This window comes from Chiloscyllium punctatum, chromosome 37 (assembly GCF_047496795.1).
Source record: "Chiloscyllium punctatum isolate Juve2018m chromosome 37, sChiPun1.3, whole genome shotgun sequence".
Classification (NCBI taxonomy): domain Eukaryota; kingdom Metazoa; phylum Chordata; class Chondrichthyes; order Orectolobiformes; family Hemiscylliidae; genus Chiloscyllium; species Chiloscyllium punctatum.
The window spans coordinates 47,133,800-47,161,343 of NC_092775.1; the positions used below are offsets into that span (position 1 = coordinate 47,133,800).

Here is a 27,544-nt window from a genome sequence, read left to right on the forward strand (position 1 = left end):
GCAGGAGAATTGATGTTTCGGGCATAAGCCCTTCTTCAGGAATGAGGGGCTGTAAAAGGACAGGTTTGCAACGGTCAAGCACATTGAGAGATATGAGGATGTTCAGTTGTTAAGAATATGTAAAGCATGTGGATAGATTTTGGTACTTGGAGGCTATGTGGATCATGTGCAAAGGTAAGATTAATTTAGATGAGGGCATCGCAGCATTCCTTTAGCTAATATGTTATGGTTGTATTGAATGAAGTAGGTTCATTCAATTGAATGTCTTTATTTTGTGTGTTCTTAATTATTTTGTGTACCTATTTTTTGTTTTGGATTTTTCCATGTTTGTCCTGAAAAATTGATTCACTAATTTTCTATGTCTTTATTAACATATACACAGTTGAGATCTATTTGTCTTAGGTGAACTCATTTGTACAAATGCATACCAGTTGCTGCTGTTGTGTATTCCTGACAATTGTTATTGCAGCACCTTGCGTGAATTTTTTCCTCTTGTTAGTTCTGTCATGTCCATATCCATATAAGAATACTGTTTTGCAATATCTACAGTGATTGAATGTGAGGCTTTTATAAACAAATTACAGGAAGCATAGAATCTTGAGACTTGCTTTCAAAAGCATGAGTTCATTAAAACCAACCTTTTCCACCATTCCTTATACCTTCGTATGATACTTAATATGTCTACATCCTGTTTTCACTTCTATTAATCATCTTGGGTTATTCACATTTGAAGGTACAAATGTCAGTTGGTGGAGCAAGAATTTGGGAGATCTTTATGTATGAAATGAATTTTAATTGGTATTCTGTGCGCAAGGATTTGGAAATTTTTGCCTTCACATGCTGCAATTTGATATTGAAAATTAAATTACTGGAGCTTCAGTTGCATGAATTCTGAAATTTCGTAACGTAGCTTCCTTCCAAAATAATTTTGTTTTATATTGCATCAACAATATATATGTAAGCATTTCTTCCTAAATATTTAAAATTATCTGCATCAGTCACCATGTACATTTTAACTTTTTTTAGCCATTTAGACTTCAAACATAATTATATATTTAAATTAAGTAGACATTGAATCTCTTTATTCTAATTTTATTTGAGTGCAAAAAAGTGTGATTTGGTCTATTGTTATGCATGTTTTGACATGGTATATTGATACCCAGATCTACCTTGCCATCACCTCTCTAGGCTCTTCCACTCTTACAAAATTGTTTGATTGCTTATCTGGCGTTGTAGTGATGAGCAGAAATTTCTTCCAACTTTAAGCAATGTTTTCAGTCTCTTCTCTACACTTCTTTCTTTCCCTATCAAATTCATCCCTCTCACTGATGAGAAGTTTGTGATTAAATTAGTCTGTTTGCAACCTGGTGCATCCAATTCCATGTTTATGCCATTGCTAAATCCGCTTTATTCTACTTCAGTAATATTGTCTGAATTTTCCACTATCTTATCTGCTGAAATGCCCTCACTTCTTCCCTTGTTAGATCGAGGCTTTTCTATTCCAGCATATTACTGCTTGTGTCCCACATTGTCCCCTTCATAACCCTGAGGTAATGCAAACCTTATTGGTGTTTTATCTCACATCATTAACTGTTCATCTATCGCCACTGTGTGTCTTGCTCCAAGTAAGTAACATTTTGCAAAACCTCATGGAATGGAACTGAGTTTGCATGAAATGTGGGTGTAGTGTGCTGATGGAGAAAAGATGTTGATAGTTCAGATTGAGAGAATATTCTCACATTTGATCGCTTAATTTGAACAATCAACATCTATTCTCCACTAGCACTGTACACCCATTACCGCTACATCTCTCCCACCCCACAAACTATGGCATAAATGCTGTCCCCTCCACATTTACTTCAGCTTTGATGAACAGTCATTTCGACTCCACGTTAACTTGCTCTCTTTCCATGGAGGCTGACCCACTGTGATCTCCACCATTTGTTTTCAGTACAGATTCTAGCATGTGCAGCAATTTGCTCTTATCTGTAGAAGGACGGAGATGACGTTGAGGCTTGGATTGATAAGTGGCCAGTTACATTTGTGCCAGGCAACAACGATCCTAACGAGAGCATCTATATGTCTTTGATATTTACTAGCATTATTATTGCCAAATTCTCGTTCTAAAGCCTTGGAAATTATCATAGATCAACACTGAGCAGTACTGAACTAGGATGTAAGTTATGTAGCTGTAAGAGTGTATTAGAGTTAAATAATCCTGCAGCAAGTAACTCCCCATCTGACTCTCGAAGCCTATCTGCAAGGCAGAACTGAGTGATGGAATATTCTCCACTAGCCTGAAAGGATACAGCTCCAACAATACTTAGCTTGGCAACATTCAGAACTAAGTTGTCCATTTGATTGATAGCCTGTCTGCTGCCTTAATGTTTATTCTCAGCACCACAAATGCAGAGCCACAGCTCTGTGTATCACCCTACAAGTAGCACTACAACAACTTACTCCTTTGACAGCTCCTTCCAAGCCTGCAACCATTGCCATGTAGAAGGACAAGGGCAGCAGATGCATGGAAACATCATGCCTTACATACACGTACCATCTGACTTGCAATCGCAATGGAATTGCTTCACGTTCCCTGGGTCAAAATTTTGGAACATTGTTCTTAAAAGCATTGTGTATGGACTGAGGCACTTCAAGAAAGCAGCTGACTACCTCCTTCTTGAGCACACTTGGTGTTGGGCAGCACCCATGTTGCTTAAATGAATAGCAAAAAAAAATTGTGTGCAATGGTTATTGATTCACTCCGCTGTTATGCATGATGATGGACACAGTGTAGAATTCAGCTTAGAAACAAGGGAACACCATGCACCTGTGAGCCAAAGGAATTGTCACAGAAAAGCAGAAACAGTTGAGAGGGGCAAGAGCCAGGTGACTTAGTGTTTGTCTGACTCCTATATCTATTCATAGTCAGGAAGACTGGAATGGGGTAGAATAACTACAGTTTAGTTGCATTAAATGCAAACAAATGAACAATCAAGTAATATTTACTACGTTTCCACTGGCAAGATTTTGCTCCCCTCTGGCTTCTTCCAGTGTTACTTTAAAGTCACAAGCTGTTGTGGTACCTATATTAGAGGGATTTTACGCACTTTTGGTTGAATATGTCAAATTTGAGGTGGTGGATGGGCAATTTGCACCCTTGCTTTTTGTTCCGATTTTGATAAGAGCAAAATTTTGAATGTTTTCCTTTTAAAGTTAGTAAAATACTTCGTTTTCAATGAACAGAGGAACCTGTATTATCCGGCATTCGATTAGCTGAATTTTGGATTATCCGGACAAGATCGCACAGTCCCGATACTCGGCTAAACTATGATATCTGAACATTTGATTATCCAAACAAAATACTTCCTGCTCGTGTCGCTCAGATAATCGAGGTTCCCCTATAAAAGGAAAAGATAGTCACGTCAACTAATTCTGTGTAACAGAAGTGACTGCACAAATGACCTTTTTTGTTTAAATATGTAACAATGATTGAATCGCCAAAAAAAGGTTATTTGTATGATTTTGGAGCTTTGAGCTAAAATAGTATGCCATTGCAAATTCTTTCTTGGCAGACAGACTACAGTTTGCTTTTCAATCTGTTTGCAACACAACAGCCAGTTGTAGGTTCTGGTTTCACAATTCTGTTTCGGTAACACTCAAAAGCATGTTTTCAGTATAAGATGTTGGTACAGGACAGGAAACTTGTTGCATTGAAAAATTACTGTCTTGAGTTAAAATGCTTTATATGTATATATTTAGCATAGCATGAACTCGTCGCCGAACAGTGTTCTCACAGGAGTTCCTGTTGCTATTAGTGAAACTTGGCAAATGCTTTGATCAAATATGCCACATAATAAGGCAAACTATTGTTTATTTCAAAGGTAAATGTTACAAATTTTGGTAACAGTGCTCAAATTGTTATCAGTAATTCTCAAGTGCTTTGCAAGTGTGTAGTAATGGCAGGATTTGAATTTTTGCTTTGCAATATGTTCGACATCTCTTGATGGACCTAAGTATTGGCTATGTGGAAAATATCTGAAATGCTCAATTTTGTTTTCCTTTTTAAAGTTAAAGTTGTCTTCTGTCAGACATTTCAGTAAGGTTCAGTAAATGTTTTAGACAGGAGTTGCAATTTCGAAATACCTTCTTTCTGCAAATCAGTTATTACATCATATATTATGCACTCACTTTAATTTGAGTGTGGGCTTGTTTATTTTAAATGCATAAATGCCTCTTTCATTAGCAGAGACTAATTTAATGTTGGGTGTAAAGGTGATTCTACTCCACTGATCTTTAATCTAAGTTTCAATAGTAAGATTGATTTTCAGCTCATTTCTATCCTCTCCGGGTGATATTTTCTCTCCAGTTTTTTTTCTTACTATTTTGATAATTTGTTCAATATTTGTTTCCCATGCTTGGTTGCTCTGAAGGCTAATAGACCAGGCGAGCAGTAGTGATGGGGTAATTGGCTCTCTTTTTAGCCTCTGTTCAGGTGGTCACAACAAAATTTGTTTTGGTGATAGTGTTCGATAATTAATTAAGTTTACGATGGAGGATGGGAAAAATTGTGGCTGTAAGAGCTGCTTTTATTAAATGAGGTATTTTAGCTGTTGGAGGTGATTTCCTCAAATTCCAGGAGCACCAATTCCTGTTTTGCAAGCTGTTGCATTGTTTTGGAACTTTGGGGGAAAAAGATCAAAACAATGGTACTTTTAAAAGGAGAAAGACAAAAGACAGTGACCACATAGGTAGAGCAGTAGAGAGAGAGAAAGAAACTACACTGCAAACTGACACAGCAATGAATATGCATAGTTACTGTCTTTGCTATTTGAGTTTGTGTATCGCTGGATATCTGAGTGCGTCTAGGAAAAATGAACAAACAGCGAAATTCACAGCTCACCTTGGAGGAACAGTGTGGGCATGCTCACAGCACAGGAACAGATAAGTGCATCGTTTTCTTAACGTTGCTGTCAGTCTACAGTAATGAGTAGAGTGGGTTCATTCTTTTTATATGTTTTATTGAGATATGTCTTGTGATTAAATTTCAAAAATATAAACCATAAGTACGAAGTTAGCCTGGAACATGTATTTTTGGGCAAAAAAAGACTGCTATTTTCTGCGTCTGTAGATTGTGCAGGAGCAAATATGGCCTTTAGTAGTAGTAGTAGTAGAGTGATATGTCTCCCTGTCAGATTTGGGAGTTTTGGGAGAGTTTCCATGTTACTGATGATTATGTCGGTAGGAAGTGTCTTTGGTTGTGAATCCTATCAGATTGCATAAATAGGTTAGAGTGGCCATTAGAAACAATGAGGAATTTACAAGAGCTATGGGGTGTGATTGATGGCAGGTATAGGAAGGGGAAAAAGCCACAAATACTGTCACGTAGGTTGATTAACTCCAGGAACGGTAGGAAGGGTAGGCAGGTAGTACAGGAGTCTTCTATGGCTATCCCCATTTCAAACAAAAGTATGCTGTTTTGGAAAATGTAGGGAGTGATGGACTCAGGAGAATGTAACACAAACAGCGAAGTTTCAGTTATCAAGACTGGCTCTCATGTAAAGAGGGGCATGTCGGGTTCCAAGTAATCAATTGTGATATTGAACTCTTTTTAGTCAGAGGCACAGACAGACGTTTCTGCAGCCAGCAGCAATAAATCAGAATGATGTGTTGTTTCGCTGGAGCCAGAATCAAAAATGCCTCAGAGGGTGCAGAATGTTCTCAAAGGGGAGAGGGACCAGCAGGCAGTCATTGTTGTTGGTTCCAGTTTGTACGTAGGAAGGGAAAAGGATGAGATTCTGAAGGGAGAAAATAGAAAGCTAGGCAAGAATTTAAAAAGGAGGTCCTCGAGGGCAGTAATATCTGATTACCTCCGATGCTACGAGCTAGTGAGAGTAGGAATAGGAGGATAGAGCAAAGGAATGAGTGACAGAGGAGCAGGTGCAAGGGAGAAGGGTTCACTGGATCATTGGAATCTCTTCTGGGGTAGAAGTGACCTGTACCAGAAGGACAGATTGCACATGATTTGGAAAGCGACTAATACTGGCAGGGAGATTTGCGAAAGCTGCTGGGGAGAATTTAAGGTGGAGTGGGGAGGTGGGGTAGGACCCAGGGAAATAGTGAGGAAAGAGATCAATCTCAGACTGGTACAGATGGGTAAAGGAGCAAGTCAAACAGTCAGGGCAGGCAGGAGCAAAGCAGAGAACAAGGTAGGACTGATAATTAAACTGCATTTACTTCAGTGCAAGAGGGTTAAGAGGGAAGGCAGATAACGTAGGGCATGGTTTGGAACATGGGACTGGGATATCATAGCACAGAAACGTGGCTCAGGGATGGACAGGACTGTCAGTTTAATGTTCCAGGATACGAATGGTATCGGAAGGATAGAAAGGTGGGGTGAGAGAGGAGGGGTAGTGGCGTTTTTGATAATGGATATCATTACTGCTGTACATGGGGATGATATCTCTGGGAAAACATCAGGGATGTTATTTGGGTGGAACTGAGAAATAAGAAAGCGATGATCACCTTATTGGGATTGTATAATAGGCCCCCTAATAGTCAGTGGGAAATTGAGAAACCAATTTGTAAGGAGATTTTATTTATGGGTAAGAATGACAGGGTGGTTATGGTAGTGGAGTTTAACTTTCCAAACATAGACTGGACTACCAGAGTGTTAAGGGTTTAGATGGAGAAGAATTTAAGTGTGGACAAGAAAATTTTCTGAATTCAGTATGTGGATGTACCTACGAGAGAAGGTGGCAAAACTTGACCTACTCTTGGGAAACAAGGCAGGGCAGGTGACTGAGGTTTCAATACAGAAGTACTTTGAGGTCAGCGGCCATAATTTTATTAGTTTTAAAATAGTGATGGAAAAGGGTAGACCGGATCTAAAAGTTGAAGTTCTAAATTGGAGGAATGCCAATTTTGATGGTATTAGGCAAGAACTTTCAAAAACTGATTGGGGGCAGATGTTTGCAGGTAAAGGGACAACTGGAAAATGGGAAGCCTTCAGAAATGAGATAATGAGAGTCCAGAGACAGTATATTCCCGTTAGGGTGATAAGAAAGGCTGGTAGGTGTAGGAAATACTGCATGACTAGAGAAATTGAGGTTTTGGTCAAGAAAAAGAAGGAAGCATAGCTTAGGTATAGGCAGAAGAGATCGAGTGAATCCTTAGAGTATGAAGGCAGCAGGAGAATACTTAAGAGGGAAATCGGGAGGGCAAAAATGGGACATGAGATAGCTTTGGCAAATAGAGTTAAGGAGAATCCAAAGGGATTTTATAAATACGTTAAGGACAAAATGGTAACTAGGGAGAGAATAGGACCCCTCAAAGATCAGCAAGGCAGCCTATGTGTGGAGTGGCAGGAGATGAGGGAAATATTAAATGAGTATTTTGCATTAGTGCTTATTGTTGGGAAAGAAGAGATATAGAATATGGGAAAATAGAAGATTACATATTGAAAAATTTCCATACTACAGAGAAGGAGTACTGGATGTCTTGAAATGCATAAAGGTGAATAAATCCCCAGGGCCTGATCAGGTGTACCGTAGAACTTTGTGGGGAGCGAGGGAAGTAACTGCTGAGCCTCTTGTTAAGACATTTATGTCATCAACAATCACAGGTGAGGTACCAGAAGACTGGAGGTGAACTAATGTCGTGCCACTATTTAAGAAAGGTGGTAATGAAAAGAGGGAACTATAGACTGGTGAGCCTGTATTTGTATGTATTTGGAAAGGCAGGGATAGATTAGGGATAGTCGGCATGGCTTTGAGTGTGGGAAATCATGTGTGTCAAGTTTTTTTTTGAAGTAACAAAAAGGATTGATGAGGGCAGAGTGGTAGACATGATTTATATGGACTTTAGTAAGGCATTCAATAAGGTTCCTCGTGGAAGACTGGTTGGCAATGTTAGATACCATGGAATACAGGGAGAACTAGCTATTTGGATACAGAATTGGCTTGAAGGTAGAAGATAGCGGGTGGTATTGGAGGCCTGTGACCACTGGTGTGCCACAAGGATTGGTGCTGGGTCCTCTACTTTTTGTCATTTACATAAATGATTTGGATGTGAGCGTAAGAGGGGTAGTTAGTAAGTTTGCAGATGACACCAAAATTGGAGGTGTAGTGGACAGTGAAGAAGGTTACCTCAGTTTATAATGGGATCTTGATCAGATGGGCCAATGGGCTGAGAATTGACAGATGGAGGTTAATTCAGATAAATGTGAGGTGTCGCATTTTGGGAAAGCAAATCTTAGCAGGACTTATACATTTAATTGCAAGGTTCTGGGGAGTTTTGCTGAACAAAGAAACCTTGGAGTGCAGATTCATATTTCCTCGAAAGTAGAGTTGCAGGTTGTGAAGAAGGCGTTTGGTATGCTTTCCTTTATTGGTCAGAGTATTGAATACAGGAGTTGGGAGGTCATGTTGCGGCTGTCCAGTACATTGGTTAGGCCATTCTTGGAATATTGCATGCAATTCTGGTCTCCTTCCTATCAGAAAGATGTTGTGAAACTTGAAAGGGTTCAGAAAAGATTTACAAGGATGTTGCCAGGATTGGAGGATCTGAGCTACAGGGAGGGGCTGTTTGATAGGATAAATAGACAAAGTCTTTTCCCTGGGGTGGGGAGTCAAGAACTAGAGGGCATAGGTTTAGGGTGAGAGGGGAAAGATATAAAAGAGACCTAAGGGGCAACGTTTTCACGCAGAGGATGGTTGTGTATGGAATGAGGTGCCAGAAGATGTGAAGGAGGCTGGTACAATTGCAACATTTAAATGGCATCTGGATGGGTACATGAATAGGAAGGGTTTGGAGGGATATGGACTGGGTGCCGGTGGGACCAGATTGGGTTGAGATATATGGATGAGTTGGACCAAAGGGTCTGTTTCCATACTGTCCATCTCTATGACTATGATATTGAGAGGTGGTAGGTCTTGCTCTGCACTAGAGCTTTTTTTTCATATTTAATGGGAAGTCGAAGTCACCCTTTTAGTGAGAGCTTCATTTCAGATGAGCACGATGCTAACTCCTTATAGGCAGTTCCCAGTTTATGAACAAGGTCCCTTATTAATTTTAAATATCCAACATATGAATGTTTACTCATACTTAATGCATTAACTATTTTACAGTGTAATGTATTTTGTTCCAATTTGTGGACAAATCAATTTGCAGTTGGACTCCAGAATGGAACTCAGTTGTAACCTGGGGACTGCCTGTCTTTGGATAGAACCAATTCCCACCTAATTAATCCCAGTTATTATATTTTCCCTTATTTCATTAGATCTCTAAGCATTCCTTCAGGCCATAACAGATTCCATTATTTTAAAAAAAACAATGTGTTTATGTCTAACTTTGAATGCTTGAATGACCTAAGAGTTTGCTAGTTAAGTATCTTAATCAGAGTTACCATGCTCGCCAATAGCTGCTGTGTTTTGCTTTGTGTTGTCTTTATCTTAGAACATAGAACATAGAACAATACAGCACAGAACAGGCCCTTCGGCCCACGATGTTGTGCCGAACTTCTATCCTAGATTAAGCACCCATCCATGTACCTATCCAAATGCCGCTTAAAGGTCGCCAATGAATCTGACTCTACCACTCCCTCGGGCAGCGCATTCCATGCCCCCACCACTCTCTGGGTAAAGAACCCACCCCTGACATCTCCCCTATACCTTCCACCCTTCACCTTAAATTTATGTCCCCTTGTAACACTCTGTTGTACCCGGGGGAAAAGTTTCTGACTGTCCACTCTATCTATTCCTCTGATCATCTTATAAACCTCGATCAAGTCACCCCTCATCCTTCGCCGTTCCAACGAGAAAAGGCCGAGAACTCTCAACCTATCCTCGTACGACCTACTCTCCATTCCAGGCAACATCCTGGTAAATCTTCTCTGCACCCTCTCCAAAGCTTCCACATCTTTCCTAAAGTGAGGCGACCAGAACTGCACACAGTACTCCAAATGTGGCCTAACCAAAGTCCTGTACAGCTGCAACATCACCTCACGACTCTTGAATTCAATCCCTCTGCTAATGAACGATAATACTCCATAGGCCTTCTTACAAACTCTATCCACCTGAGTGGCAACCTTCAAAGATCTATGTACATAGACCCCAAGATCCCTCTGTTCCTCCACCTGACCAAGAACCCTACCATTAACCCTGTATTCCGCATTCTGATTTGTTCTTCCAAAATGGACAACCTCACACTTGGCAGGGTTGAACTCCATCTGCCACTCCTCAGCCCAGCTCTGCATCCTATCTAAGCCCCTCTGCAGCCGACAACAGCCCTCCTCACTGTCCACAACTCCACCTATCTTTGTATCATCTGCAAATTTACTGACCCACCCTTCGACTCCCTCCTCTAAGTCATTAATAAAAATTACAAACAGCAGAGGACCCAGAACTGATCCCTGCGGAACTCCACTTGTAACTGGACTCCATGCTGAATATTTACCATCTACCACCACTCTCTGACTTCTACCGGTTAGCCAGTTTTCTATCCAATTGGCCAAATTTCCCTCTATCCCATGCCTCCTGACTTTCCGCATAACCCTACCATGGGGAACCTTATCAAATGCCTTACTAAAATCCATGTACACTACATCCACTGCTCTACCCTCATCCACATGCTTGGTCACCTCCTCGAAGAATTCAATAAGACTTGTAAGGCAAGACCTACCCTTCACCCTGACTGCATACCCAAATTTCATCTCTCAAGCTAGCTGTGTCAGATTCTACTGCCTCTCAATTATGAACGTTCTGAAAGCACTCCTTCCAACAGTCTCAGAAAGCTGGAGCATCCTTGAAAAGACAAACAGCAAACCTTCCTCCCCTAACTAAGCTATCTATAGAAAATCTAACATAATGGGTGCCAGTTTTTACCTAGTTTAACTAATGCAAACCTGGACTGACCCGATGCAAATAATTTTGCATTTTGATCTAATGTGGATATACTTGTACTATAGCGCTATGATATAACTAGCTAAACTAATCTGCTTATTGTTCATTGAGCACAAATGCCCTTGCAGGATCTTGCAGGATCTTGCAGGCAGTATTTCTTTGCATGAGATAGCAAAAATATATATGTCACCTGGATTATTTCTGGTGCAACTGACTATTGGTCAGAGCAAAAATGTATATGTTGCAACAGACGCTTGAATCCCAAAGATCCTTGAAGCAATCTAAACAGACTTGACAAGCAGTTTTCCATAATATGAAGACAAGAACAATTCTTGATTCAATTTTCTTCCTATCTTGCCCTCTCATGCTCTAATGGTACCAATGTAGAAAATATCTAGATCATAAGGTTCGAATTTTGCACAACTCTCAACTGTAATTGAAAAGCCTTCCCAGCATGTCAGAATTACTCTGCATCAGAGCAGAAGTGAGAAGAATACTTGTTAATTAAATCTGAAGCTAGGAATAATGCATGTCATCAAGATGAAGCGAAAGCAAATGAAATTCACTGCTGCACAAACCCAACTAAACTAGTTCCAAGCCACCAATGCCATGTACTGACCAAAAGAAGAAAGCATTCCTCACCACCCTTGGAGCTGGCGATGCTGTTTGTCTTTTCAAGGATGCTCCAGCTTTCTGAGACTGTTGGAAGGAGTGCTTTCAGAACGTTCATAATTGAGAGGCAGTAGAATCTGACACAGCTAGCTTGAGAGATGAAATTTGGGTATGCAGTCAGCACTAGCTAATATACAAGGTTATCCATCAAATGAACAAAGCAAGATGTGGGAGCTGTGCAACAATCTCCTTTCTGACTTCTGAAATGCCATTATTATTTTGCTTTTCATCAAGTCACAAATCAGTACATTGAAATCATAAATGCATATCCATTCTGTCCAGAGAGATTCTCTCACAAATCATTTGAGTTACCTTCTACCCATTGGCACAGCCATACTGTCCCAGTGAGGGACAGTAACACTATCTCTTTGTTCAATAAATCTGATAAAATCATCAAAACAAAAAGAACCCTACACAGTCTTTCCTGACCTGCCAAAGACCTGTGGCTCCAGGGTTAGGCTGCTGAGTCAACTCCACACTAGAAATCTTGGCAGATGTTGTCATCTTCCCAAAGGACTGCTGACAGCCATTCCTTGGCCAACTGTCCTGCATTCACCATTAAAATGTGTAGCATTTGGCCCAAATTCTTAACCTGTTCATGAGCTGCATTGTAACATATCCAATTGTATGGATTCCATCCCTACCTAGTGCTTGAGAGCCAAACTCATAAAACATAATTTTAGTGCCAAACACATTCCTGCTGTAAAGGGCAAATGAGAAACTGAAGCTGAATGACAATAGCTTGTATTAAGTCAGTATGTTTTAAGTAGTAAAACAAACAAATGTGATTTGCAGGAAAGTTATCAAACATTATATTCCCCAGCACGTATTAGGGCGCATGACTAAAAGTTTGTTCAATGGGGTAGGTTTTAAGAAGATTCTTTAAGGGCTGAAGAGAAATATGCAATTTTAGAAAGGAAAATCAAAAATTGGGCCCTGGCAGTTGACCATAATCTGTAGTGAATACAGATCTATGCTGACAATTTGAGATTGGTTCACAGTTTTTAAAATAAACTTCATACCTGCAGTCAATCTTCAAGTTATATTAACATTCATCATCTGTCAATTGCTGATGGCAACTTTAAGTTCACCAGAATGAAAATGGCCTGGTGTTTCGTCCCTGCACCTTGCTAAATTAACAGTTATTGGCCAAGGTACAATAATTGACTAAATGTTATAGACGAAAGGAACGCTGTTTGGCATTCCTGTTTGATCACTATACAATGTTCTGAAATGGAAATGCATGACTCTGTGGATGCTGAATGCTGTCAGAGTTGGCCTTTGTTATGATGTCTCCATCAAAAACTTGCCAGCGTTCATTGTCTGGAGTCACATTATGAATTGTACACGAGCAAGCAATGCAAGTCTTTGAGAAATGTGGCAGGAAAAGAATTGTACATCTGTGCTGAATAAGATTTTGACCCATTTGCAGCTTGATACACCGGCAAAGTGCACAGAATTACTGTTTTAATTCAGCTTCAGCTTGATTACAATTTGTTCTAAATCTGTTTTAAAAAATGAATGAAGTGCCTGATGTTTAATCAGGTACTGTAGCTCAACTACAATTACTCAGCATAAGAATGACTTGGAAACTCCTCTATATTAGTGTGAAATCTCAAAACTCCAAATCAGTTTGTCTATCTCATGGAATGATTTTCTCCAGGCACATGTTCAAATTTTCTTGACTTTTTGAAAGCTGAAATGAATTTTTCAACCATTAAAGTAATTTGTAGTGAGTTGAGAAACATGTTTGGGCTTATGGTTACTTAGTGTATAAATAATAGAGTGCAAGATAAAGATTTAAAAATTGGATGGGCCCTGCACCTTTGAATGTTTAAACAGATGGCTGCAGCAGTAGGCTTTATAAGGAGTAAAATGGACTTGGAGTTTGAGAAGAATCATTTGATAGAAGCTGTGGACTTGTCATTGAACTGTGCTACGTGAAAGTTTTACTTTTTTTTGCCCAGACACTCTTCAAATATCTGTCAGAAATTGTGTAGTCTTTTATTGCAAAGTGAAACTTGATAATTGTATTATTGATTTTGGCTTTTAATGCAACTAAACCATGCAGTTACTATCAACTAGATTTACTCGTATGTTCATCGTGATTCATTGTCTTGCCCGTGGGGTTCTTGTGGTATAGTGGTAGTGCCCCTACCTTGAACCAGGAGGCCTGGATTCAAGTCCCACCTGCTCTAGAGGTGTGTAATAATATCTCTCAACAGATTGAATTGGATATATATTAACTTGCTCATGGAATTTGTGGCTTGTGATTCCTTGTTTTAGTCCTTCTTAAAATCGCCATCCAGAGGTTGACATTTTTACTGGTTTTTATCAATGTGACATTTGTGCATGTGACAACCGGAGTTTCATCTTTCTGAATCTGCTGACCACCCAGTTTTCCTTTATGTTCTTATCTGACAAATGTCAGCGGGCTTACATTTGGGTTTCTGTCTGTAGTAGATGAGACCAAGTATGAGAGGCCCCTGTCAACTCCAGTTCAAAAATAACAAACAAGAAGTTTAAAGAAATTGTTGACCTTTTGCCTTTTTCAAAGTGACTGTTCATTGCTTCCTTTTTTGTGCGGTTCTCCCTGATCTTTTTTTCAACTGTGATAATGAATAAGAAATAATTTTTTTTTTTGTTGCTGTCTACCCAGGATCAAACTTATCCCCAGAAAATGCCTCGCTAAAATTAGCCTTCTACAAAGTTGCAAAAAATGTTGACTGGCAGGTAATGCTTCTTACACCTGTCTCTCCTGATCTTAAAAATCCTTAAGTTCTTTTAAATGGGCAATTCTCTCGTGCCCGCGCGAGTGTCCAAGCTCTCGTGCCTGTTTTGTCAACCATGCCCCCATACCCTGTCTTAATCCCTTTGATTTATTACTTTGTCATGGATCAGCGACATTTTTGTATCAACATTAATTCAGTTGTGAGTTCCATACTGTTTAGTATAAGACGTTGGCCAGTGCAGTTCTAAAGAGTTTGTTAAAAGCATTGTCATTCAAACCCAACATTGAAGGATTCCATTATGTCTTTACTATTGTCTCATATTTCCTTGTGTGTTGCTCTGCGTCCATGAACTGGTAACACGATGGTGCAAGTGCCACCATTTTTTCAGTGTTCCTCATATAGTGCTGAAGGTAGCAGTTGCTGAGATTATTTGATAATAGTGGGGGTGTAGTACCATACTACTTAGAAGTAGCCATGATTACATGTGCAGAGTTAATGTAGACAAAAAACCGTAGCCCATGGATATGAAGCTAATTGTACTCCCACTGTTGTCCTGGCTGTAGACATTTTGAAGTATTGAACTTGTGTGTTTTAAACCGAAAGGAGATAAATGAAACATTCGAGTTCCTGTACTGTTCAGTACTCTCATCAAAATGAATTTAGGATTCAAGCTGTAAAATACAGCATTCCATGTTAAATGCAGCTACAGTCTTAATGGACAGATTTTATGTTGAGTTGGCAATTAAGATTTCTCGTCAGCATAACAGAAAATTTAGTGTAGCTGTTGTGATTTTGACCTTGGAAAGCTTGGGATAGAACAAAGGTTCGTATTTAGCTGTTATAGTTGATATTTTAGGCTTCAAAAATTAACTGTTATCAGAAGACCATGAACTACAAGACAAACATGGTGCTGAAGAACATAATTTCTGCAGCATTATGCAAACCAGTTTGCAGAGCAATGTAATTCTATTGAAAAGAATCTCCTTTTTCTGTTCAGTTACTTAAATGTGCGGTGCTTGTTTTGGAGTATGTTCAATGTTGATCTGACAAAATAATGACTGATTTGTAGAAAACCTGAGAATATGATCCCTGGAAATGATACTGAGATGGTGTGAAAGAGGCAATTTCCATATTTTGGCTATTGACCATGGTTAGAGAAAGTGAGGACTGCAGATGCTGGAGATCAGAGTAGAGAGTGTGGTGCTGGAAAAGCACAGCAGGTCAGGCAGCATCCAAGGAGCAGAAGAATCGACGTTTTGGGCATAAGCCCTTCAATAGGAATGAGGCTTGTAAGTTTGGGGGCTGAGAGATCAATGGGAGGGGGGTGGGGTTGGGGGGAAAGTAGCTGAGATTGTGATAGGTAGATAAAGGTGAGGGAGAAGGTGATGGGTTGGAGAGGAGGGTGGAGCGGATAGATGGGAAAGGTGATGGGCAGGTCGTGGGGGGCAGTGCTGAGTTGGAGGCTTGAGACTGGGATAATATGGGGGGAGAGAAAATGAGAAAATTGTTGAAATCCACATTGATCCCGTGTGGTTGCAGAGTTCCAAGGAGGAATATGAGGTATTCTTCCTTCAGGCATCAGGTGGTAAGAGCTTGTGATGGAGGAGGCATAGGACAGAGTGGGGGAGTGAAAGTGTGTGTAGTTGAAGTGTACAGCCACGGGGTGGTGGGGTTGGTTGGTGCGGGTGTCTCAGATGTTCTCTGAAATGAACCGCAGGTATGTGTCCTGCCTCTCCAATGTAGAGGAGACCACATCGGGGCAACTGATAGAGTAGATGACATTGTAGAGGTACAGGTTGGATGTGGAAGGATTCTTTGGAGCCTTGGACAGAGGTGATGGGAGTGGTGTGGGCACAGGTTTTGCATTTCCTGTGATGGCAGAGGAGTGTGATGGGAGTGGGGTGTGGGCTGGTTTGTGGAGGGGTGGACCTGATGAGAGAGTTGCGGAGGGAATGGTCTTTCCAGAACACTGATAGGGGCAGAGAGGGAAAAATATATCTGGTAGTGGGATCCGTTTGTAGTTGGCGGAGGACAATGTGATGATGTGGAGGTTGATGGGGTGGAAGGTGAGGACTGGGGGTGTTCTGTCCTTGTTCCGTCAGGAGGGGTGGGGTTCAAGGGCGGTGGTGCGGAAAGTGGAGGAGCTGCACTGGAGGGCATCGTCAACTACGTGGGAAGGAAAATTGCGATCTTGGAGGAAGGATGCCACCTGGGATTTTCTAACGGGGAATTGGTCATCATGGGAACAGATGCATCTTTTTGGGACCCTGCAACCACACGAGATCAATGTGGATTTCAACAGTGTCCTAATTTCCCCATATCTCTCATTATCCCAGTCCCAGGCCTCCAACTTGGCACCGCCCTCCTCACCTGTTCATCACCTTTCCCTTCTATCTGCTCCACCCTCCTCTCCGACCTATCACTTTCTCCCTCATCTTCATTTACCTATCGCACTCTCAGCTACATTCCTCCCAGCCCCACCCCTCTCCCATTTATCTCTCAGCTCCCCCAGCCCACAAACCTCATTCCTCATGAAGGGCTTTTGCCGGAAATGTTGATTCTTCTGCTCCTTGGATGCTGCCTGACTTGCTGTGCTTTTTCAGCACTCCACGTGCGTATATTGACCATGGCCATGTGGATTATCAGCAAATTAAAATGAGGTGTTGATATGATGCTGTGTTGGTATCATTGCTGCCCTTGTGTATCTCAGCTGCTGTAGATAGGTTTTTGGATACTGCAGTGCTTCCTGCAATTAAAGCATACTGCAGCTGTTGTATGCCAATGGTTTAGGGCTTTGATATCAACCCCAATGTCTGTGTTACCAGTGCAAGTCAGCTGATTTTCCTTCACTGTTGAGTTTTTTCTATGTCATTGCTGTCACAATATCCATTGAGTGGAAAGCTGAGTATTCCGTATTGTTTCTCTCATTCTATCATCCTGAATAATAGATTCTAGGTTTGTGGGTCCATCTGGTCACTCTTTTTGTAGCAGTCTAATGGTTTGCTAAGCTGCTGAGGAAGTCATTAAGCTTTGTGGGATTGAACTCTTGAATGTCTGTGTGCTAAAATTCTGACCTGTGGGATAGTAATTGTATCCCATCACTGCATCTAATGTTGAAAATGATGCTTCGTTTGAGTCATGATGAATACAGTTATGGAAGGATATGGATCTAAGATCAAACATGTGGAATCTTTTCCAGGCTATCATTAGATAAATCCTTGCAAAAAATTATTAAAATTCCTTAACTTCCTGTATGTGGATCTTTATTGTATCCTGCTATGTACTATTGTTCAGTAGACCTTTAAAAAGGTGTTCACAGGCAATGATAAATGTGTTGCTAATTATTACGTTTTTGAAAAAAGTTCACTTAGAATTTTTCATTTGATCTTATTATATTTTTTCCTTATAGTTTAGATGATCTCTGCTTTTATGAGCATAATTTTGGCACTCTGAAATAGGTTCATGTTGAAATTAAAGGCTTGCAGATTTAAAGAAACTAATAACACCAGTTTAGATTACTTAATTGGAAATATTCCCCGTTGAAGATATGGAAATGGTTTTGACAATTATTGCAGACTCAATAGAAGTTAAGCTTTTTGAGCATTGCAGTATTGCAAGCTCTTGATGTAGTTTCTCAGCTACTGGGTGTTTATGTTACCTTAGTTAAGACTTTATCAAAGTTTAATGCTGTAACATTTGGTCATAACACAGGCTCAACTTTACACTCTTCTTGTCCCTTGAGCAAACCAAGTCCTCAGTTCTCGGATCCCCACTTGTGTTGAAGTCCATTGAGTTGGGTTTCACATAACCAATGAACTGTGTTCTTATCTGATTTAATGTTCAGAGTTAGTTTCACAGCCTCTTATGTTTTCAAATAGGTTTATAATTGGGTGCAACGGAACATATAATCTGAGCACACTTGTGTGGGAAATGCTTAAGTAAGTGGACTGAGTCCTCAGAAATGTGAGTTGAGGTTTGCTGAGTGACTTGTATTTGTTTGACTGACTACATAGTGGTCCTTAGCAAAGGGAACAAAGTCCAATTCAAGATCAATCGCATACTTAGTCACTAAAATTTTCCTTAATCTCATATTTTCACTCAGTCTGATGTAGATTTTTTTTCTTAAATAATCTTCCATACTATCCTCAACTACAATCAGCAAAGAGATTTATGGGATTTTAGTAAAATAAGCGGTCTTCTATTTAAGTCAGTGAAGACAAGTGTTTTTCCTGAGTCATTAAACTGTGGAATTTGGAATGCACAAAGGAAGCTCGATCGTAGAATATTTTTAAGACTTGAGTTTGATTCTTCATTGGTTAGCGAGTCAAAAGGTGTAGGCAGAAAAGTGGATTTGAGGCTACCGTAGCTCAACCTTAAACCGATAAAGTACATTGGTCTTGAGGGGCCAAATGACCTTCTAGTACTAATTTACATGTTTCTGTTAATTAGAATAATACTGTTTCATCTTGGGGACTCGAGAAAAGTGGCATATTATTAATGAATGTCCGCTTATTGCTGACTTCAATACAAGATTAAAAACTAGCTTATTGCTAACAGTGTGCAATTTTTTTGTCATTCAATGTTTAAAGTTAGTTTAGCATTACATAATCTGAAACTCTATTCTGATTTAGTTCATCTTCAATCACTGGCAATGTCATATGAACCAGAATAAAGCCTTACATTGCCATTTGCAGTATGAGAACTTTAGTTGCAGTGAAGGATATATGAAAACCTAATTGTTTGACAAGCAGGAGAAGAATATGAAGAACAAAAAAAAACTATAAAACACATTGATAAAAGCTTTAAACAAATCTCTTGTGTGACTCCATCAGAAAATGGTGTGGCTATGGTCTTATCGGGCAAGACTTAAATCTGCTTGAAATGCCAACAGTAGTAGTACAATTGCAGATAGTTCTAAACCCATGTCCTATGCTTGAGCTATTTATGAAGAGACAAACAAGAAATGCTTCAATCTCGATATTTCAGGCTGCAAACTGAAGCAAAATGATATGGGTTTTTGGAAATAAAAGATTTAATAATTGCAAACAATATTTGACTGCAATTGTTAGGTTATTTTCGTTAAAAACATTCATTTTTATATTTCATTGACTGAGTAACTTTGTCATTATAAATGTATATAGTTAGTTAGAGCAGAATTTTATTTGAGATATTTACGTAAAATGTGCTTTTTAATCTATTTTATGTAGTGGAACTTCTCCCTTGGCATGTCTGAATGCTATGCTTCACACTAATTCTCGTGCAGATGATGGAATGTTTTACAGACTTCCAGGGCGGATGGGTCTTTACACATTGAAGGTAAGAATGATTGTACCATATTGTTGTTTTCACTAGGAGTTTTCAAACTTGTTGGTTGTGAGCAGCACAAATGAATATTACGGATTTCTGGTATTCCTCGGAAACAAAAAAATTAAATGTATGGTCTCTTTAATTTGTGTATATATATTCAGTTAAAATACGCACAAATGTTCTGATTTCAGATTTATCTTGCAATATGGCAGTTGAATGAAGAACCTTTATTCCCAAACTCTAGTTTCTCAAAGTTGGAGAAACTAATAATTGCGTCAACATAATTAACACTGCTTTTAAGTTATGGGGCTTCAAGGGCCGGATAATGCAGTCTCAGTGGTGTAATTGGTTCGCGTGTTTGGCTATTAATCGAAAGGTTGGTGGTTCAAGCTCCCCCAGTGACGCTCATGTGTAGTTGTTTGGGGACAGTATGGTGGCTCAGTGGTTAGCACTGCTGCCTCACAGCATCAGGGTCCCAGGTTCGATTCCAACCTCGGGTGGCTATCTGTGTGAAGTTTGCACATTCTCCCAGTGTCTGCGTGGGTCTCCTCTGGCTACTCTGGTTTCCTCCCACAGTACAAAGATGTGCTGGTCAGTTGAATTGGCCATGCTAAATTGCCCATAGTGTTAGGTGCATTTGTCAGAGGGAAATGGTCTGGGCAAGTTACTCTTTGGAGGGTCGGTGTGGACTGGTTGGGCCGAAGGGCTTGTTTCCACACTGTGAGGAATCTTAAAAAAAATTACTAAAATTTGAGGGCAAATTTTAGCCGACATTCTGGAGATTGGCCACAACTACACTCCTGATTCTGTTGTTTGAATATGGTGCTTCTTAACTGTTCTCTTAAAAAAATTTGACATTTGTTGGAGAGAGACTGAAAGGGTTATGATGGTTGATAAACTTGCTCTTCAACTAGGTTGAGTCAACAGCAATATCTAATGATAAGGTCCCTTGAGTGCACTGACATTGGAGGATAATACTTGGTATCCTTTACATCACTTGAGAGTATGAATTTGGCCATTGAAGAGGTACAGAGCATGAGATAATAGGAAGCTGTGTGTATAATCCACCTGTGAAAGTTAAAATCATGCTTACAAATCTATTTTGACCAGAATGTAATCCTTTACGAATGATTGCGTGACATTGAAATTAAAATGATGTGGCTGTAATAGTTTTCCAAGAAGGTCTGTGTCCTTGGAAATAGTTCATTCACTAAGCTATCTAGATGCATTTCCCCATATCATGTAGCTGGAGAAAGCGGGCATCTCCTCAGGATTGCATCTAATGTTGTCACCCTGCCATGTATGCAGTCAGATCACAGTTTTGATGAACTTGAAGTGTGACAGAGATTCTTTATGAATTACATGACACGTTTGCTTTAATGTGTAATTTTAAAACTCCCAGATGACATTACTCAGTCACTTGGAAATTGCTCTTGATTTTGGTCCTAGACATTCTGTAAGGGTTAGCAATGTGGTGTGCACTGGCGTGGAATGTAGAGCAGAATGGTAAAAACCATTTGTTTGAGTAGGGAAAGAAAAGAATGTGATGGAGGTATGTAAGTCAGAGATAAGAGAGGGGTCACTTACTACTTGGAAAACTATTGCCCTGTCTATTATTAAGAATTAATCCTTGAAAATGTTGCCCAGATGTAGAAACGGCACCTTTGTCTTATTGAAATGTTGTTAAGAATTGATGAAAAAAAAACACAGGAAGGGAGCAGCTTCAAATTTAGAATAGTTGACAGACTTCTTTATGAAACTGGAGGGAGGAAACCAAAATATTAAGAGGTAGAGGTAAAGAAAATCTTGTGGTCATAATTGATACTGTGAATTGAACTTGCTAGGAATATGGAGCTTTGTGATTTAACAAAGGCCAAATTTGATAGAATCAAATTTCAATTCATGAAGCAAACCATGATTTCAAAGTTCAGCTTTTGCACTGAAGGCTAAGGGTTGCCTTGATTAGCAACACTCAATGTTCGTTGTGGATTTAGGAACCAAATTGTGAAGCTTTTGAATGAGTACTATATGCCGTTGATGTAAACTGGGAACTGTGGGGATAATCAACCTAAGTTTGGACAATTTTACCAAAACTGTTGAAGGATGAGCCGTTGACTACTGTCTAGAAAAAGCTATGTGAAAGCGAACAAACCCATGAAAGTGGTGAAAGTTATCAGACGTGTCCAGCGGCACAGTGGTTAGCATTGCTGCCTCACAGCGCCAGAGACCTGGGTTCAATTCCCGCCTCAGGCAACCGTCTCTGTGGAGTTTGCACATTCTCCCCATGTCTGCGTGGGTTTCCTCTGGGTGCTCTGGTTTCCTCCCACAGTCCAAAAATGTGCAGGTCAGGTGAATTAGCCATGCTAAGTTGCCTGTAGTGTTAGGTGAAGGAGTAAATGGGTGGGTTGCTGTTCATAGGGTCGGTGTGGACTTGTTGGGCCGAAGGGCCTGTTTCCACACTGAGTAATCGAATCTAATCCTGTTTGCAAATTGTTTAAATGTGGCAAATGTTAGGAGTACTATTGAAATCTATGGAACTGATTGATGCTTCAATAAAGATTTTTGAGGCAGAAAGAGCTTTTTATTTATTCATGAGATGTGGGCAACACTGGCTAGGCCAGCGTTTATTGCCCATCCCTAATTGCCCAGAGGGCAGTTAAGAGTCAACTGCATTGTTGTGGGTTTGGAGTCACATGTAGGCCAGTTCAGGCAAGAATGCCAAGATTTCTTTCTTTCCCTAAAAGATATTAGTGAACCAAATGGGTTTTTCCAACAAGTAACGATGGCATCATGATCATCATTGGAATCTTAATTCCAGGTTTTTTTATTTAATTCAAATTCCACCATCTGCCGTGGTAGGATTTGAACTTAGATCCCAAAAGCATTACCCGGGTTTCCGGGTTAAAAGTCTAATTATAATACGGCGAGGCCATTGCCTCCCCTTGCATCTGTACATAATTGAGGCAACAAGGTGAGCACTGTAGCAGCCTTCCTGAAATGATAATTTTCAGATTTCTGTAGAGGAAGTATTTCCTCAGGCGTCACTTTGAGCTGATTACTGTAATTTTAGAAGAACATGTTATGGGTTTTTTTAGAGGGTATGTTGATGAGCCATTGAGTCATGCAGCAAGGAAACAGACTCTTCGGGCCAAGCAGTCCATGCTGACCATGATCCCAAACTGAACTAGTACCACCTATCTGCGCTTAACCCATATCTCTCCAAATGTTTTTATTCATATACTCATCTAAATGTCGTTTTAAAATTTGTGATTGTATTAACATCCACCATTTCCTCTGGAAGTTTATCCCACGCACAAACCAATTTAAAAAAAAATTGCCCCTCATGTCCTTTTTAAATCTTTCTCCTCTCACCTTAAAGATATACCCCCAGTCCTTAAATTCCACACCCTAAGGGAAAGACATGTGCCATTTACTTTTTCTGTGTCCCTCCTGATTTTATAAAAGGTCACATGTCTACCCCCAACGCTCCAGTGAAAAATGTCCCAGCTTATCCAGCCTCTCCTCATAACTCAAACCCTCCATTCCCAGCAACATCCTGGTAAAACCCTTCTGAACCCTCTCCAGCTTAATAGTGTCCTTCCTGTAACAAGATGACTATTATCCAGCAGATGCAAGTTTATGGACCGCTGCCAGTGATGACTCTGCCCTTCTGTTCTGATGGTTCCTTAATCTAAATAAAGTTATTTGTGGGGGGGGGGAGGGAGGGGGGAAGAGATTAGTTAGCTCATTGGCTGGACAGCTGTTGCATGATGTAGCATGATACCATCAATTCCTGCACTGCCAGAGGTTACTGTGAAGGATTCTCCTTCTCATCATCTCCCTTTGAGGCATGCTGACCCTCAGGTGAAACCACGACCAGTCTTCTCTCTAATGAGAGAACAACCCAGAAGTACTATGACAGTTATTCAGAGTGGTAGAAGGTGGAAGTGGCACTTTCCAAGGATTATTGCTGAGACCACTGTTAAGATTTTATATTAACAACTTAAATTTTGGAATCAAAGGAAATTTCCAGTTTTTACTGAAAGCTTTGAAGGTCATCTTCTTTATGGCTCCATAGGCTTTGAAGTCCAGTATTGCTAGCCAACTGCCCCATTGTCTGTCCCAACTAGGTTTTCCAGGAATTAAGGGTAAGAAGCCTAGTTGCTTATCTCCTTGAGAGGCTATGATTCCAATTGTTTTTTACTTTTTGTAACGAATAGCTGATCTATACTGCACATTAAATTGTTGACCTTGCTGCCAGAAAATCTCCAAACAATACTGTATGTTCCAGTTTTTCTTTACATAAGGCTATGCACCTGTAATTTAGGATTAACAGAATAATCGCACTATTCAGCAAATGCTATCCAGTTACCCAGGTCAGAAAAATATGCTTGAAAGGTTGAATTGAAAAGTAGTGAAGCTTAACCTCCATAGAACTATGGTTCAGTCGCACTGAGTACAATGTGCAGTACTGGTCACCATATTATAAAAATAGTAAAGAGGTATGAGAGAGAGTCCAGAAAAGAGTAAAGAGCAGCACATTGGCTCAGTGGTTAGCACTGCTGCCTCACAGCACCGGGGTCCCAGGTTTGATTCCAGCCTCTGGCAACTGCCTGTGTGGAGTTTGCACATTCTCCTCGTCTCTGTGTGGGTTTCCTCCTGGTGCTCAGGTTTCCTCCCACAATCCAAAGATGTGCTGTTCAGGTGAATTGGCCATGCTAAGTTGTCCATCGTGTTAGGTGCGTTAGTCAGAGGGGGTGTGGGTTACTCTTCAGAGGATCGGTGTGGACTTGTTGGGCCACATGGCCTGTTTCCACACTGTAGGGAATCTAATCTAAATCTAAAATATAGGATTAAAAGTGCAAGGATCCATTAAGAAGGTGATAATAGGACATTTGAAGAAATCATAATGCACTCAAGCAGAGCCACAGCAGTTCTATTGACCTTTCTCAAAACCTGTGCCTTTAAATGAGATGCCTTCTGTCCTGTTTCTGTTGCCACTGTGGTGCCAGAATGTCTGTTTGCAGTGAATGAACAGCTTTTGAGTTTTTCCTAGGTCTCAGCGAGTTTTGAGAAGATTTGTAGCTCGGGTTGAGTTTTTGATGTAGGTTTGTGCGCTGAGCTGAAAGGTTCATTTCCAGACGTTTCATTACCTTACTAGGTAACATCTTCAGTGGACTTTATGCAAAGTAATGCTGAAACTTCCTGCTTTCTATTTATATGTTTGGGTTTCTTTGGGTTGGTGATGTTATTTCCTGTTGTGAAGTCACTTCCTGCTCCTTTTCTCAGGTGTTGTTCTCAGGTTTTTCCTAGTTTCTTCAAATGAGGCAGAAGAATCATGAGTGGGCAGGGTCAGGGCTCACGCAGACCCAGGAATGTTTTTCATTTTATATTCAGTTAGTTGAAAGTCTGCTGAAGGTAAAAGTTTGAGTTCTCTGCTGCTGGAGTATAGACGGCTTCCTCTTAAAAATCAAAATGGGCAGTTTGTTTCCTTCTGGACTGGAGACAGACAGTATGTGATAATCTTAGTTTGCTAAATTGCCTTGCCAAGGGTGTGTTTTTATGGGATGCTCCCTATAATGGAGTAGTTGATGATTAGTGGTTAAAGAATACATTATCTCGTTAAGAATTTCAATAGAGTTAAAGTTATGCCAGTTCTCTTTTCTTGTTTGTATTTTAACTATGTTGTAAGAATGAAATGTCTTTTCCTGAAAGCCGTGTGGTGGACCAATCAAAGTACATCTGGAACACAGCATCTCAAACTTGCCTTCAAATAAGAATAAAAGCAAGGATGTAGGCTACTCAGGTCCATAACAAAAGGGAAATCATGTTTGAGTGTTGGATTTTGGACAGCGTAGCATCCGTTTTGGATGAACGAAATCATACATGTATATTTGATTTCCAAAAGGCAATCACGAACATGTCATATATTGCACAGCTTGCTGTTTTGGAGGTGATATAATTGCGTAGATGATTTGTTTCCTGTTAACTAGTCTGCGTGTTGGGATAAATGGTAGACGAGCAGGAGGCTGGAAGAAACAGCAAGCCAGGCACCTCCTGCTTGTCTACCTTGGATTCCAGCACGTGCAGTTTTTTTGTCTCTAACTAAATGTTCAGATAAATAATTCATTTTCAGTGTGCATACTGTAGTTAGTTGGAATGTTGCAAGGATAATTTCTGGGGCCTCAGTTATGTAGAATCTAAGTAAAAAAACTTGACTGCATTGTAGCCCAATTTTCTGATGGTAGAAAGATAGATACAAAAATGTGTTGTGAGGAGACACGATATGAAAGGGATATGTACTGGTGAATAAGTGGGCAAAGAATTGACAGATGAGAGCATCCACTTTGGCAGATAGAGGAGTAGAACATTATTGTAGTACAGTGAGTTCTGGAAGTTCTTATGCACGGATCTTAAAAAGGTCAGTCAAGATAAGCATGGGTGTTGGGCGGTTCCCTAAATCAATATGAAAGTTAACTTATGGGGGCCATCAATCTGAGAACTCATTTCATTTATTGAATGAAATGAATTAGTGCAAAGTAGGCTAACTCATAAAGGAAGAGCTGTTGGCAGGAATTGCAGTAGAGAAACCATAGCGAGTAGTTAGGAAAGTCAGTACCTGCATTGCAGGAGTTACTGGTAGAGTGCCTTTTGGTGTCAGTTGAGTTGGTGCTGGGGGATCCATAACATGGAGGGGTTGGACCCTGGAAGCTATCTTTGACTCAGATGGGTGTTCTTTTTCTGAGTGTAAGTTGACCTTTTGCTAGATCTTGGAGAGCGAAAGGCTGGAAGGGGAATGAGGTGAAACACGTTGCAGGAGGCCTATGAAGTCAGATGGCAGTAAGTGAAGCTGCAAAGAAAAGTATGGGGAAAAGAGGTGAGAGGAATAGTTTTAAACCTGTCAGGGAAGCAATGTTTAGTTAATTGGGATCCAAGAAAAGTTTAAATTCCTTGCAAATCAGTGCAAACTCTAGTTTAGGACTTTGTAAATTTGAAGCTACTATATTTGGTAAAAATGTAGGCTGCCATATAGTAATGTAAAGTCAGTTGTTGGATCTGATTTCACATTTATATTTGAGGTACAGTAAATAGGGATGTGACTGCCTGGTTAGAATGTTCTAGCTTTGCACATGGGAGATGGAAATAGACCTCACCTGTCTTCAAAAGTTGCATGTAGAAGCATGACGGTTGTTTTGAATAATGTATTGTTAACTTTGTCTGTTGTTTTTTACCGATTTAAATACTGTATCTAAGAAATTAATGTTTTCCTTGTGTTGTGGCTTTATGCTTAGGAGGGAATTGATTGAAATTGATTATTCACTTCTGCTTTTGTGCAGGGTCAAAAATGCACATCAGCATGTAGAAGGGATTATTTCAGTGTGATGGCATCACTTAATGAATGAGTTCGTGAGAACGAAGTAGCCCCCCAAAAATTAGAGTATCCTTGAGAAAATCTCAAGAAGTGCCTTTTAAAATATTTTTATTTCTGATCCTAGGCAGAAAGATGTAATTAAGAAGGGACGTGGAAAGTCAGTCTTTTATTCTAAGGAGTTTGCAGGATATAAGTAGAAAATTTAGTTTTCCAGTTACACAGGGTGTTGGTGGGGTGACAGCTGGAGGACTGCATAGTTTTCTTGTCTCCTTTACTTAAGGAAAGATAAACGTGCGTGGAAATTAGTTCAGAATAGGTTCATATATTTGATTCCTAGGATGAAGGTTGGTTATTAAACATGTATAAGGAGCAAGAGGGTAGCTAGGAAAAGGGTAGGTCCACTTACGGACAAAGGAAATTTATTCTTGGCACTGGGTGAGGTCCTTTAAATACTTTGCATCGGTATTCACAAAGGAAAAGTACACAGTAGATGGTGAGTCTAGAGAGGGGTAGTTGATATTCTTGGGAATGTTGGTATAAAGGTGTATTTTGAAAAGCATGAA

The 27,544-nt window shown here is 40.0% G+C and overlaps 1 protein-coding gene across 9 annotated transcripts in view; it reads left to right on the forward strand.

Annotated features, from left to right (window-relative positions):
• Positions 1-27,544, forward strand: part of LOC140463084 (polycomb group protein ASXL1-like) — a 110,534-nt gene that overhangs the window by 24,969 nt on the left and 58,021 nt on the right. For all 9 annotated transcript variants that reach the window (XR_011954605.1, XM_072556781.1, XM_072556773.1 and 6 more), the window contains one exon: positions 19,510-19,618. Coding sequence is in view for 8 of the 9 variants with exons in the window: in XM_072556781.1 (XP_072412882.1) it covers positions 19,510-19,618 (109 nt within the window). In the remaining variant the exon portion in view is untranslated. The remainder of the gene's footprint in view (positions 1-19,509; positions 19,619-27,544) is intronic.